Genomic DNA, 14901 nt, shown 5'->3' with positions numbered 1-14901 from the left:
ACCTGGAGACCTCGCCAGCCAGCCGCAATGATGGTGACAGCCGAGGCACGACGCATCTGCTGCTTCATATCTCTCTGCAGTTTGCGGACCTGGGACAAAACGATCATCTTACCCATTGACAGAAGTTAAGGACGAATAAAACAACACCAACTTGCATTTGTACAGCGCCTTTAACGTAGCTAAGCGTCCCAAGGCGCTTCACGGGAGTCTAAATCAGACAAATATTGACACTGAGCCAATTGAGATATTCGGGGCAGGTGACCAAAGACTTGGTCAAAGACGTTGGGTTTTAAGGAGCGTCTTGAAGGAGGAGAGAGAGGGGGAAGAGGTCCAGAGCTTGGGGCCCAGGCAGCTGAAGGCACGGCCGCCCGATGGTGGAGCGATGGAAATCGGGGGATGCTCACGAGGCCAGAATTGTAGGAGCGCAGAGATCGCGGAGGGTTGTAGGAGGTTACAGAGATAGAGAAGGGGCGAGGAGGCCATGGAGGGATCTGAACAGGAGGATGGGAATTAATTGGGTCTTCCATGGGCTGGCATTCCCATTTTTAATAATCTCACTTCCATTCAGCATTTTGGAAGAAATGGAATTTGCAGCGTTACTGTAGAAGCTTAAGAGGAAAAGGAGTACAAGATGATGTGACAGCTGTAATCTCAGGGCTTCAGATAAGAGATAAACTGCTCAAGCTTGTTCTCACAGGTCCATGCAGTTTTAGAATCCCTTTTGACTGGATGAGTTTGAAATTCACTCGGAGATATCTGTTAATCTCTGTGCAAACACTCCCTGTTGACTTTCTCCGTCAGTTACCAGTAAACTTGTTACAGTGAGGCGTGCAGGCTATGATTTATTATAAACACTGTAAAAGGTTCTCAGGCAATAGAAGCACCTCAAATGCTTTATGAAGCTTAGTTACATCACTCTGTTCAAAGTTGACCTGAGCATGCTCCTCAAAGTGGCTCGGATGGTAAATGCACCACTTGGTGAACATCAGACTGGCAAACTCCAGGTTTGATCCCAGGTCTGTGCTGCACCTGCTGCTAGCTGGTGGCAAATGGGCGTATAAAGACAGTGGGAGAGGACAAATGTATCAAGGGACAGATGCAACAAGTATTTGTGTAAATGGTCATACCTGTACAACAACAACAACAACTTGTATTTATATAGCGCCTTTAACATAGTAAAACGTCCCAAGGCGCTTCACAGTAGTGTTAGAAGACAAAACAAATAAATTTGACAGCGAGCCACATACGTGGATAGGGAAGGGGTGAGGAGGCCATGGAGGGATTTGTAAACAAGGATGAGAATTTTGAAATCGAGGCGTTGCTTAACCGGGAGCCAATGTAGCTCAGTGAGCACAGGGGGTGATGGGTGAGTGGGACTCGGTGCGAGTTAGGACACGGGGGCAGTGAGCACAGGGGGTGATGGGTGAGTGGGACTCGGTGCGAGTTAGGACATGGGGGCAGTGAGCACAGGTGGTGATGGGTGAGTGGGACTCGGTGCGAGTTAGGACACGGGGGCAGTGAGCACAGGGGGTGATGGGTGAGTGGGACTGGGTGCGAGTTAGGACACGGGGGCAGTGAGCACAGGGGGTGATGGGTGAGTGGGACTGGGTGTGAGTTAGGACACGGGGCAGTGAGCACAGGGGGTGATGGGTGAGTGGGACTGGGTGCGAGTTAGGACACGGGGGCAGTGAGCACCGGGGGTGATGGGTGAGCGGGACTCGGTGAGAGTTAGGACACGGGGGCAGTGAGCACAGGGGGTGATGGGTGAGTGGGACTGGGTGCGAGTTAGGACACGGGGGCAGTGAGCACAGGGGGTGATGGGTGAGCGGGACTCGGTGCGAGTTAGGACACGGGGCAGTGAGCACAGGGGGTGATGGGTGAGCGGGACTGGATGCGAGTTAGGACACGGGGCAGTGAGCACAGGGGGTGATGGGTGAGCGGGACTTGGTGCAAGTTAGGACACGGGGGCAGTGAGCACAGGGGGTGATGGGTGAGCGGGACTCGGTGCGAGTTAGGACAAGGGGCACAGGAGGTGATGGGTGAGCGGGACACGGTGCGAGTTAGGACACGGGGGGGCAGCCGAGTTTTGGATCACCTCTAGTTTACGTCGGGTAGAATGTGGGAGGCCGGCCAGGAGTGTGTTGGAATCGTCAAGTCTAGAGGTAACCGGGGCACAGATGAGGGTTTCAGCAGCGGATGAGCTGAGGCAGGGGGCGGAGACGGGCGATGTTACGGAGGGTGGAAACAGGCGGTTTTAGTTATGCTGCGGGATATGTGGCTGGAAGCTCATTGCAGGGTCAAAGGTGACACCCAGGTTGTGAACAGTATCCCGTCCTAGGTTGACTCGATGAGAGTATCCTTTTAAGAGACAATTTGTTCCATGACAGGACGTAAAGCAGTACTAACCTTCCAGCCTCTGATACAGGCTTGAAGAAAGATGGCAGCCTTCTTCATATTTTTATATTTCTTTTGTTGCTGTGAGGATGAAGAAAAAAATACAGCGTCAAAAAGAACCTTTCCATTGAGCTTGTTTTCAACAGTTTGGAGTATTTTTCCACATTTTACCAATTTTCTCCCTGCTCGCCTGAACACGTTGACTGTTGCTGGGGTACAGCCCATGAGCCCCACCAGCCCACCATTGCAATGGACAAGAGACCCTTTCTTGTTTGAGCCTCAGCAGTGAGTGTCCATAGGCCAATATTCTTTTAACTTGGGATGTGGGCATCACTGGCAAGACTGGCATTTATTGTCCATCTCGCGTTGCCCCAAGAAAGTGGTGGTGGGCCATTTCTTTGAACCTCTGAGTAGTGGTTTGATACAACGTACAGGCTCACTAGGCCACTGCAGAGCGACAGCTAAGTGGCCACAGTAGTGTGGGATTGGATTCTCATCTAGGCCCAGACCGGGTAAGGGCGGCAGGTTTCCTTTCCCATCAGTGAAGCGGTTGGGTTTTTACGACAATCCGACTGATGCATGGTCACTTTTACTGATAGCAGCTATTTATTCCAGATTTATAAAAATGAATTCCAATTCTTAAAAAAAAAAATGAACACTAATGATGTTCCCTCAGTGACTTTAGTACACCGTTTGTTACTGAGCCAATGTAGGGGTACTTTTCGAGTGGGATTAAGGTGCTTTCCGGGGAGAGTGGGAGCTTTACTCTTCATCTAATCTGGGAGCGCTTGATGCTGAAATGGAGAATGATAGTCCCATAGCCAGCACTAACATCTGGTAACATCCCCCACTTCAGTAAGGCACAAAATTCACTCTCAAAACAAAAAGAAATGTAAGAAAGAGGGAACAGTCACTTTGACATCTTGGATAAGATGGATCACGCTTGGCTCATCATTGAGCCAAATCACTGACACCGCCTTTTGATGTGAACCCTGGTGTGTTTCTCAAATCCCGCTGTCCATCTATCTCAACAGCTCAGGAAGGCCCAGGCTCACGTTATGTCTCCTGAACCAGGCAGAGATAATGATCTGACTTTTCCTCATCAGGAGGAAGTGGGTCCGGCATTTCCAGCCGCGGTAAGTCTTCTGAATCAAGGTCGCCAGGAATTCCATCTGAATCCGCCGTCGCTCTTCCAGGTCAAAGAGCTGTACAGAAAGGAAGTAGTCGTTAAGGTGGGTTTGGGAGAGGGAAGAGAATCACAGACAAGTCATAACCTTTCACCAATCTCAGTAAACTTTCATCAGAAGAAAAGTCTCAAGTGAAAGGGGTTGTTTTTTAGTGATGCTCCTCTATGAAAACAAAGGGGCAGATGTCAAACATCTCTTCTTGGGTTCATTTTCCTCCCCAACCCCCACAATCTTTTCCTTTGCATGTGGTTTGTTGCTGTATATCCTGTGCGGACACCCCAGTAAACATCTAGCTATTTCCCCATTAAAAGGACTAAGAGACCCCAGTTAGTGTACTGATATCTCCTCAGGGAGGTACTGTTAGACTCCTCTCCCCAGTCAACATACCAATATCTCCTTTTCCAACATTTAGGATTATGTAATAATTGTCTTAATGCCTAGCAGTTCAGTCAAATACTTACTGTTCGTGGATTTCTGATGAAGATCTTTGTCCGCCCAAATGCGTATTCCTCTGGGGTGATATTTAATTCAGCCAAAAGGGTCTTCACACCATCTCTTAAAACAGGACAGAGCACAGAAATGGTGGGACAGATATTACATTTGTTATTGTTTGTGCTATATGTGACAACACATTTCATAACAGGGTTTTGAAGTGTGACCTATTTTGTCAGCAAGGTTGGAGCTTAGCATGCTAATCATTGGATAAAATAGTCTTTATTGATTACCTGCATTATCTGCAGATGCTAAGCAGTGAATTACAGATGTGTATGATTTATGAATTGGTTTGCGACCAATAAGTGAACATGTAGTGCCCTCTGACGCCCCCCCCCACCCCCAAAGTCTCAGTTAAATTGTGGTCTGCTCTGAAAGTGGCCTTTTCTCCCCTTCCTTCCTGAAGGCTCGGACTGTCGCCAGGGTACAATTCCACAGGGATTGACAGCTGCCTGTTACCTCACCCAACAGGCCATTCTTCATGTGTGAGTGGTGCCAGGCAATTCAACTGTGGAGGGCATCAGTCAAAACGAATGTTGTCCTCCACAAATGATCACTTAGCAGCAGGTGTCACTGGATAGTGAATCGGCAGCAGGTTGCTAATCTCAGGGATGCTGAGGCCAATGGAGGCACCATACTGCCCCTGTGGCTGAGGTCAAACCTGGGACCTCCCTGGGTGGGGTATATACTCATTAGTATATTGGGGCAGGTACGTGAATCTCTTCTATTTTATTTTTTAAAAAGCACACCTTTTCCATTATATCTAGAGGACTAGAGTACATGCTGCACTGTACAAAGCCCTGGTTAGACCACACCTGGAGACTGTGAGCAGTTCTGGGCCCACACCTTAGGGAGGGTATATTGGGCTCGGAGGGAATGCAGTGTAGGTTTACCAGAGTGTTACCTGGACCCCATAGGTTAAGTTACGAGGAGAGATTACACAAACTGGGGTTGTATTCCCGAGAATTTAGAAGGTTCAGGGTGTGATCTGATGGAAGTTTTCAGGATATTTTGGGGAACAGAGAGGGTAGAGAGAGAGAAACTGTTCCCGCTGGTTGGGGAGTCTGGGACTAGGGGCAGAGTCTGAAAATTAGAGCCAGACCTTCCAGGAGTGAAGTTGGGAAACATTTCTACACACAAAGGGCCCACGTTTCCACAAGAAAAAAAACGGGCGCCGCTCCGAGCTGGGCGCCCGTTTTTCGCGCCTAAAACGGCGCCTAAAAAAATCCTCGGTATTCTCCACCTACTTACAGGTCCTCTGGCCCTCGGCGCAGCCAGCACGAGCCGTGGGGGGGCGGAGCCAGGTCCCGGCGCTGAAAACCGTGCCGGGACCTCTGCACATGCGCGCTACCGTGGGCACGCAAGTGCAGTAGCTCCAGGCGACGAACTGTGTGGGAGGGGCCCGAAGCACGCAGCCCCTAGCCCTGGCCCAATGGCCTCACTGGGGCTCCTCCCACGGCCAGCTCCTGCTCCCCGCCTGACCAGACCCGACCCGAGACCCGCTCCCCCCCGCCGCTCCGACCCAACACCCGCTCCCCCCCTGACACCCGCTCCCCTCCCCGCCCCGACACCCGCTCCCCCCCCCCCCCCCGACCCGACACCCGCTCCCCCCCCCCGCCCCGACCCGACACCCGCTCCCCCCCTGACACCCGCTCCCCTCCCCGCCCCGACCTGAGACCCGACACCCGCTCCCCCCCCCGCCCCGACCTGAGACCCGCTCCCCCCCTGACACCCGCTCCCCCCCCCGCCCCGACCCGACACCCGCTCCCCCCCTGACACCCGCTCCCCTCCCCGCTCCGACCCGAGACCCGACACCCGCTCCCCCCCCCCCCCCCCCGCTCCGACCCGAGACCCGACACCCGCTCCCCCCCCCCGCTCCGACCTGAGACCCGCTCCCCCCCCCCCCCCCCCCCCGCTCCGACCCGAGACCCGACACCCGCTCCCCCCCCCCGCCCCGACCCGAGACCCGACACCCGCTCCCCCCCCCCGCCCCGACCCGAGACCCGACACCCGCTCCCCCCCCCCCCCCCGCTCCGACCCGAGACCCGACACCCGCTCCCCCCCCCCGCTCCGACCTGAGACCCGACACCCGCTCCCCCCCCCCGCCCCGACCCGAGACCCGACACCCGCTCCCCCCCTGACACCCGCTCCCCCCCCGACACCCGCTCCCCCCCCCCGCTCCGACCCGAGACCCGACACCCGCTCCCCCCCTGACACCCGCTCCCCCCCCCGCTCCGACCCGAGACCCGACACCCGCTCCCCCCCTGACACCCGCTCCCCTCCCCGCCCCGACCCGAGACCCAACACCCGCTCCCCCCCTGACACCCGCTCCCCCCCCCCGCTCCGACCTGAGACCCGACACCCGCTCCCCCCCTGACACCCGCTCCCCTCCCCGCCCCGACCCGAGACCCGACACCCGCTCCCCCCCCCCGCCCCGACCCGAGACCCGACACCCGCTCCCCCCCCTCCCCGCCCCGACCTGAGACCCGACACCCGCTCCCCCCCTGACACCCGCTCCCCTCCCCGCCCCGACCCGAGACCCGACACCCGCTCCCCTCCCCGCCCCGACCCGAGACCCGAGACCCGCTCCCCCCCCCCGCTCCGACCCGAGACCCGACACCCGCTCCCCTCCCCGCCCCGACCCGAGACCCGACACCCGCTCCCCCCCCCCGCTCCGACCCGAGACCCGACACCCGCTCCCCCCCCCCTCCCCGCCCCGACCTGAGACCCGACACCCGCTCCCCCCCTGACACCCGCTCCCCTCCCCGCCCCGACCCGAGACCCGACACCCGCTCCCCTCCCCGCCCCGACCCGAGACCCGAGACCCGCTCCCCCCCCCCGCTCCGACCCGAGACCCGACACCCGCTCCCCTCCCCGCCCCGACCCGAGACCCGACACCCGCTCCCCCCCCCCGCTCCGACCCGAGACCCGACACCCGCTCCCCTCCCCGCCCCGACCCGAGACCCGACACCCGCTCCCCTCCCCGCCCCGACCCGAGACCCGACACCCGCTCCCCTCCCCGCCCCGACCTGAGACCCGACACCCGCTCCCCCCCTGACACCCGCTCCCCTCCCCGCCCCGACCCGAGACCCGAGACCCGCTCCCCCCCCGACTGACCCGACCCGCGCTCCTGTTCCCCGACCCGACGCCCCCCCCTCTCCCTCCCTCCCTCCCCCTCTCCCTCCCTCTCCCTTCCTCCCTCTGTCTCCCTCCCTCCCTCCCTCTCTCTCTCTCCCTCCCTCTCTCCCTCTCTCTCCTTCCCTCTCTCTCTCTCTCTCTCTCTCTCTCAGCGGCACGAACGGCTGCAGAATTCTCCCTGGCTGAAGCACTCTCACACAGGTAGGAAGATGGTTTATTTAATCTTTTCTTGGCTTATAAATGTTTATTCAGGTTGGATTTATTTGTATAATATTTGTAGAAGTATAAATAAGGATTTATTGTCCAATTTAATGAGTTCCCTCCCCCCCCCCCCCCCACCTCGTTCCGGACGCCTAATTTGTAACCTGCGCCTGATTTTTTAATGTGTAGAACAGGTTTTTTCAGTTCTACAAAAATCTTCACTTGCTCCATTCTACTTTAGTTTGGAGTACGTTTTCACTGTGGAAACTTTCAAGTCAGGCGTCAGTGGTCGGACACGCCCCCTTTTGAAGAAAAAATTCTGTTCTAAACTAGAACTGTTCTACCTGACTAGAACTGCAGAAAAAAAAATGTGGAGAATTGCGATTTCTAAAATAGTCTGTTCTCCACCAGTTGCTCCGAAAAATCAGGCGCGAATCATGTGGAAACTTGGGCCCAAAAGGTGGGAGAGGTTTGGGACTCTCTTCCACAAACGGGAATTGATGCTGGGGGTCAATTGTTAATTTTAAATCGGAGATTGATAGATTTCTGTTAACCAAAGGGGATTCAGGGATATGGGGCAAAGGCGGGTATATGGAGTTAGGTCACAAATCAGCCACGATCTCATTGACTGGTGGAACAGGCTCGAGGGGCTGAATGGCCTCCTCCTGTTCCCAATGTAACAGGCTCGAGGGGCTGAATGGTCTCCTCCTGTTCCTAATGTAACAGGCTCGAGGGGCTGAACGGCCTCCTCCTGTTCCTAATGTAACAGGCTCGAGGGGCTGAATGGGTCTCCTCCAGTTCCTAATGTAACAGGCTCGAGGGGCTGAATGGGCCTCCTCCTGTTCCTAATGTAACAGGCTCGAGGGGCTGAATGGTCTCCTCCTGTTCCTAATGTAACAGGCTCGAGGGGCTGAATGGCCTCCTCCTGTTCCTAATGTAACAGACTCGAGGGGCTGAATGGCCTCCTCCTGTTCCTAATATAACAGGCTCGGGGGGCTGAATGGCCTCCTCCTGTTCCTGTGTTACATGGACACAGTGCTGTGGTTATGAGAAACGGTGACATGTCCTTACCGGTCATTCCCCTTCCAGTTTGGCCACGTCTGTTTACAGATCATCTTGTACCGCTGCAGACAGGGCTTGTAGTGATGTCGGTAGGCGTATCCTGCCCGTCGCACCCGCACGTTCTCCATCAGCCCTAGGTACATGATTTGGCATTGCACCAGCTGATCCACAAACTTCAATGGGGATTTGGTATCGTTGGGTTTGATGCATCTGTGAGGAGTCAGCACACAGGTTAGGGTGAAATTCGGTTGAACATTTCCCAAGAAAATGCAGTGATTGTTCAATTAGATGCGGTCGACCTGCAGGGGTCGAAGGGTAGGCAAGGAGCAGGGGTCGAAGGGTAGGCAAGGAGCAGGGGTCGAAGGGTAGGCAAGGAGCAGGGGTCGAAGGGCAGGCAAGGAGCAGGGGTCGGAGGGTAGGCAAGGAGCAGGGGTCGAAGGGCAGGCAAGGAGCAGGGGTCGAAGGGCAGGCACGGAGCAGGGGTCAAAGGGTAGGCAAGGAGCAGGGGTCGGAGGGTAGGCAAGGAGCAGGGGTCGAAGGGCAGGCAAGGAGCAGGGGTCGAAGGGCAGGCAAGGAGCAGGGGTCGAAGGGCAGGCACGGAGCAGGGGTCAAAGGGTAGGCAAGGAGCAGGGGTCGGAAGGTAGGCAAGGAGCAGGGGTCGGAAGGTAGGCAAGGAGCAGGGGTCAAAGGGTAGAGTGTACCTTGTACACATGTCCTTTAGGGAAGGAAACCTGCCAGCCTTATCCAGTCTGGGCCTATATGTGGCTCCAGTCCCACACTAACGTGAAGTGGGTTGAGCAAGCCACTCAGTTGTAGCAAACCACGACAGCGATTCAAGAAGGTGCCCCATCACCAATTTCTCAGGACAACTAGGGAATGGGCAATAAATACCAGCCTTGCCAGCGATGCCCACATCCTTAGACTGATTCAAAATAAAACATACACAGAGGCCTGCAGCAGGTTGCTTTGGTACACATGCTTGCTGACTGTGGGGACATGGGCACAGAGAGTACAGTATGGTACCAGAAGGCATCTATTTGTCCTGAGCGGGTGGCATTTCCACCATCACTAGGTTTTATTGCTATCATTTTAAACAGTGCCGGCGAGTGGAACAGAGCTGAGTGCCTGCCAACTGTATGAACAGTTCTTCCAGTAAGCGTCACTCTCAGGAGGGCTGACGCAGACAGAACAGCAGCACTTTCTGATAGGTCCTTACTACACAGTATAAATGCACACGAGGCCCATGCTTGAGAGAAGGTCAGTCTGTGACCTGTCCTTTATTCCTGAGCACTCAAGTGATGAAGGTGGGTGGAGCTTCCCCTTTTATACCTGAAGGTCCAGGTTAGGAGTGTCTCCCACCTAGTGGTCAGTGTTCTCACGGTGTACAACTTAGGTCAGTTTATACATGGGTTACAATGCTGGTTGAATACATGACATCACCTCCCCCCACCAAAGTCTTATTGGGATCACAGGTTGAGTCTCTCTGGTGGTTTACGCTCCCTTGTAGAGCGCCTGAGTTGGGGCTCCGGTTGTTGGGCGCTGGCCTGAGTGTCTGCTGTTTGCAGTGCCTCAGGCCTGTCCGGACTGCCCACAGTGACTGGGCTCTCCTCCCTTTGGTTCCGGTGTTCGGTCACCTGTGGTGGAGTGAACTCTATATCGTGTTCTTCCTCTGCTTCTTCTATGGGGTTGCTGAACCTCCTTTTTGTTTGATCCACATGTTTGCAGCAGATTTGTCCATTGGTAAGTTTAACTACCAGAATCCTATTTCCCTCTTTGGCAACCACAGTGCCTGCGAGCCATTTGGGCCCTGCAGCGTAGTTGAGGACAAAAACAGGATCATTTACATCAATACATCGCGCCCTCGCATTCCTGTCATGGTAGTGATATTGTGACTGGCGCCTGCTCTCGACAATTTCTTTCATGGTGTGTATAAGGGATAACCGGGTTTTGAGCGTCCTTTTCATTAGTAGCTCTGCGGGTGGAACCCCTGTGAGTGAGTGTGGTCGGGATCTATAGGCCAACAGGAGGCGTGATAAGCGGGTTTGTAGGGAACCCCCTTGGATTCTGAGCATCCCCTGTTTGATTATTTGCACTGCTCGTTCTGCCTGGCCGTTTGAGGCCGGCTTGAACGGTGCCGTTCTAACATGGTTAATTTCATTGCCTGCCATGAAGTCCTGGAATTCAGTGCTTGTGAAGCACGGGCCATTGTCGCTGACCAAGATGTCCGGTAGATCGTGGGCGGTGAACATTGCCCGTAGACTTTCTACCGTGGCAGAGGATGTGCTTGAATTTAAAATGTCACACTCGATCCATTTGGAGTAGGCATCTACTACAACCAAAAACATTTTCCCCATGAAAGGACCTGCGTAGTCCACATGAATGCGTGACCAAGGCTTGGCGGGCCATGGCCAGAGGCTAAGGGGGGCTTCCCTGGGCGCATGGCCCAACTGGGCACACGTGTTGCACCTGCGAACACAAAGTTCCAGGTCTGCGTCTATCCCTGGCCACCAAACGTGTGACCTGGCAATTGCCTTCATCGTGACAATGCCCGGGTGCCCATTGTGGAGTTCTCTGATGAACACCTCTCTGCCCATCTGGGGCATGACTACGCGGTTTCCCCACAGTAGGCAATCGGCCTGAATCGAGAGTTCATCCTTGCGCCTGTGAAATGGTTTAAATTTCTCAGGGCATGCCCTGTACGTGGCTGCCCAGTCCCCATTCAGGACACATTTCTTGACTAGAGAAAATAGCGGGTCTCTATTTGTCCAGACTTTAATCTGACGGGCTGTCACGGGTGAGCCTTCGCTTCTGAAAGCTTCAACAGCCATGACCATCTCTGCACCATGCTCGGTAGCCCCCTCAGTGGTGGCTAGTGGGAGCCTGCTGAGTGCATCGGCGCAGTTTTCGGTGCCCGGTCTGTGCCGAATTGTGTAGTCATAGGCGGCTAACGTGAGTGCCCACCTCTGTATGCGGGCCGATGCATTTGCATTTATGGCCTTGTTGTCGGCCAAAAGGGACGTTAGGGGTTTGTGATCTGTCTCCAGCTCAAATTTCATGCCAAACAGGTACTGGTGCATTTTCTTTACCGCATATACACATGCGAACGCCTCCTTTTCTACCATCCCGTAGCCCCTTTCTGCCTGGGACAGACGCCTGGAGGCATAAGCTACCGGCTGTAACTGACCCTTGGCATTGACATGCTGCAACACACACCCGACACCATAGGACGATGCATCGCACGTTAACACAAGTTTCTTACATGGGTCATATAGCGTTAACAGATTGTTGGAACATAACAAATTGCGTGCTCTATTAAAAGCCCTTTCCTGGCTGTCCCCCCAGACCCATTCGCGACCTTTGCGTAGGAGCACGTGTAGCGGCTCTAGCAGCGTGCTCAATTTGTGAAGAAAGTTACCAAAATAGTTCAGGAGCCCCAGGAACGAACGCAGCTCCGTCATGTTACGGGGTCTGGGTGCTCTCTGGATCGCTTCCGTCTTGGATGCAGTAGGGCTGATCCCGTCTGCTGCTACCCTCATCCCCAGGAATTCTACCTCTGGAGCTAGGAAGACGCACTTCGCCTTTTTCAGTCGCAGACCTACCCGGTCCAGTCTGCGTAGCACCTCCTCCAAGTTGTGGAGGTGTTCTTCAGTATCGTAACCCGTAATGAGGATGTCGTCCTGAAAAACCATCGTCCCTGGAATCAACTTGAGGAGGCTTTCCATATTTCGTTGGAAGATCGCGGCGGCCGAGCGAATCCCGAACAGACATCTGTTGTACTCAAACAACCCCTTGTGTGTCGTGATGGTGGTCAGCTTCTTCGACTCACTCGCCAGCTCCTGGGTCATGTAAGCTGAGGTCAGGTCCAATTTTGAAAAAAGTTTGCCACCGGATAGCGTCGCAAAGAGGTCCTCCGCTCTCGGTAGCGGGTACTGGTCTTGGAGTGACACCCGATTGATGGTGGCCTTGTAATCGCCACATATCCTGACCGACCCATCCGCCTTGAGCACCGGCACAATCGGGCTCGCCCAGTCACTGAATTCGACTGGCGAGATGATGCCTTCCCTCAACAGGCGGTCCAATTCGCCTTCTATCTTTTCCCGCATCACGTACGGCACCGCTCTGGCCTTGTGGTGTACTGGTCTGGCGTCCGGGTTTATGTGAATCACTACCTTGGCCCCCATGAAAGTGCCAATGCCGGGTTGAAATAATGAGTCAAATTTGTCCAGGACCTGTGAACATGATACTCCACAGAGGAAATTGCATTGACATCGCCCCATTTCCAGTTCATGATAGCAAGCCAACTCCTCCCCAGTAGTGCGGGACCGTCCCCTGGGACAATCCAGAGTGGCAACCTGTTCTCCGAATCTTTGTGGGTCACGACTACCGTGGCGCTGCCTAGCACCGGAATGATCTGCTTTGTGTAAGTCCGTAGCTGTGCGTCAATCGGCGATAATTTTGGCCTCCTGGCCTTGGATGCCCACAACTTTTCGAACTGTTTCATACCCATCAGGGACTGGCTGGCCCCCGTGTCTAGCTCCATTGATACTGGGATGCCATTGAGGAGCACTTTCATCATTATCGGTGGCGTCCTGGTGTATGAACTGTATACGTGCTCCACATGAACTCGCTGAACTTCAGCTTCCAGCGATTTCCCCCAGTGTCCATTTCTGCAATTTCTGCAGGTATTTTGCTCATCTCTGCAAATTCCGGCTGAGTGTATGCCTCCACGCCTCCAGCATGAGTTGCGGTTTGAAACAAAAGGTCCCTTGCCAGTCGATCGTCCCTGACTGCCCCTGTTATTGTCCTTGAGTGCACCATTAACAGGTGTTGATGGCCCCATTACTGGCCGCATTGTCCCTTGCAATGGCGTGAATCGCTGTTCAGCTTGCCATTGTCTCTGTCGAACTCCCCCCTCTGGGTTCGACTACATGTTGGGGCATGCCTGACTGCCCTTGTCTGCCTGGAGAACTGTGTGCTGCTTTAACAATGTTGAATCTCTGTCCCAACCATTCCTTAACACAGTACCTCTCGTCTGTTCTGCTAGTGGCCATGCTCGCGTGGTTTAAATCCCAGTTTCTTGTCGCCATTGATACGTCCTTACTACACAGTATAAATGCATACGAGGCCCATGCTTGAGAGAAGGTCAGTCTGTGACCTGTCCGTTATTCCTTAGCACTCAAGTGATGAAGGTGGGTGGAGCTTCCCCTTTTATACCTGAAGGTCCAGGTTAGGAGTGTCTCCCACCTAGTGGTCGGTGTTCTCACGGTGTACAACTTAGGTCAGTTTATACATAGGTTACAATGCTGGTTGAATACATGACACTTTCAACACACTGGGGATTAAAAGTAACGTGCCAATTAGGGAAGAGATTGACTGCGACAAACACACATCTTCAAGAAAGGTCTCTCCCAAAACAACACCACCATTTCTCCCACAACTGCCCCACGATCTTCAGCAATTTCACCAAATCATTTGCCCTACTTCTAGCTGAACAACCATGGACCAACCCCTCAAACAAAGTCAAATGTGGGAAGAATCCTACCTGATGTAGTTGGGGTTTTTAGCCAGTAGGTTCTTCATGAGGACACCGACAGAGGCCTTGAACTGAGAGCCAGCAGTTGGTGGCCTTTTCAACACTGTCTTCTTTGGGTCCCCTTCAGAGAACAGGGACTTGATGAGCTTGTGCTTGGCCTGCCACATGGCCTTAGACAGGTCACGGTACAACAGGTCATTGTTCTTGTCTATGAACTCCGCAACATTGTACGTCACCTGGAAGAACAAGAAAAAATGAACGTAAAGATTCACTTTTCTTTCAGTTTCCACCTCTCCTCTCCTGAAGTTGCTCAGTCGTGCTGAGTAGCGTTTCACAGTTGCCAGCCACCCTCTAGTATGACACCATGGAGATTGCAGGTGAGTGCGATCCTGTCCTCACCAGTGTTCAGTTGGGAACATTCCCGCTGCTGAATCAGAAGGTTGTGGGTTCAAGTCCCATTCCAGAGCCGTGAGCACAAAAATCTAGGCTGACACTTCAATGCAGTACTGAGGGAGTGCCGCACTGTCGGAGGGGCAGTACTGAGGGAGTGCCGCACTGGCGGAGGGGCAGTACTGAGGGAGTGCCGCACTGTCGGAGGGGCAGTACTGAGGGAGTGCCGCACTGTCGGAGGGGCAATACTGAGGGAGCACCGCACTGTCGGAGGGGCAGTACTGAGGGAGTGCCGCACTGTCGGAGGGGCAGTGCTGAGGGAGTGCCGCACTGTCGGAGGGGCAGTACTGAGGGAGTGCCGCACTGTCGGAGGGGCAGTACTGAGGGAGTGCCGCACTGTCGGAGGGGCAATACTGAGGGAGCACCGCACTGTCGGAGGGGCAGTGCTGAGGGAGTGCCGCACTGTCGGAGGGGCAGTACTGAGGGAGTGCCGCACTGTCGGAG

At 54.6% G+C, this 14901-nt stretch overlaps 1 protein-coding gene across 1 annotated transcript in view; it reads right to left on the bottom strand.

The window, feature by feature from the left end:
* Positions 1-14901, bottom strand: part of LOC139240903 (unconventional myosin-Ib-like) — a 67898-nt gene that overhangs the window by 15040 nt on the left and 37957 nt on the right. Inside the window, exons 16-21 of the mRNA XM_070869410.1 lie at positions 14017-14243; positions 8484-8684; positions 4043-4136; positions 3450-3599; positions 2407-2475; positions 3-89 (exon numbers count right to left, since the gene is read on the bottom strand). Coding sequence (XP_070725511.1) covers positions 3-89; positions 2407-2475; positions 3450-3599; positions 4043-4136; positions 8484-8684; positions 14017-14243 — 828 coding nt within the window. The remainder of the gene's footprint in view (positions 1-2; positions 90-2406; positions 2476-3449; positions 3600-4042; positions 4137-8483; positions 8685-14016; positions 14244-14901) is intronic.

Source organism: Pristiophorus japonicus, chromosome X (genome assembly GCF_044704955.1).
Source record: "Pristiophorus japonicus isolate sPriJap1 chromosome X, sPriJap1.hap1, whole genome shotgun sequence".
Classification (NCBI taxonomy): domain Eukaryota; kingdom Metazoa; phylum Chordata; class Chondrichthyes; family Pristiophoridae; genus Pristiophorus; species Pristiophorus japonicus.
The sequence above is the reverse complement of the archived record's forward strand: the minus strand, read 5'-3'. Positions and strand labels throughout refer to the sequence as shown.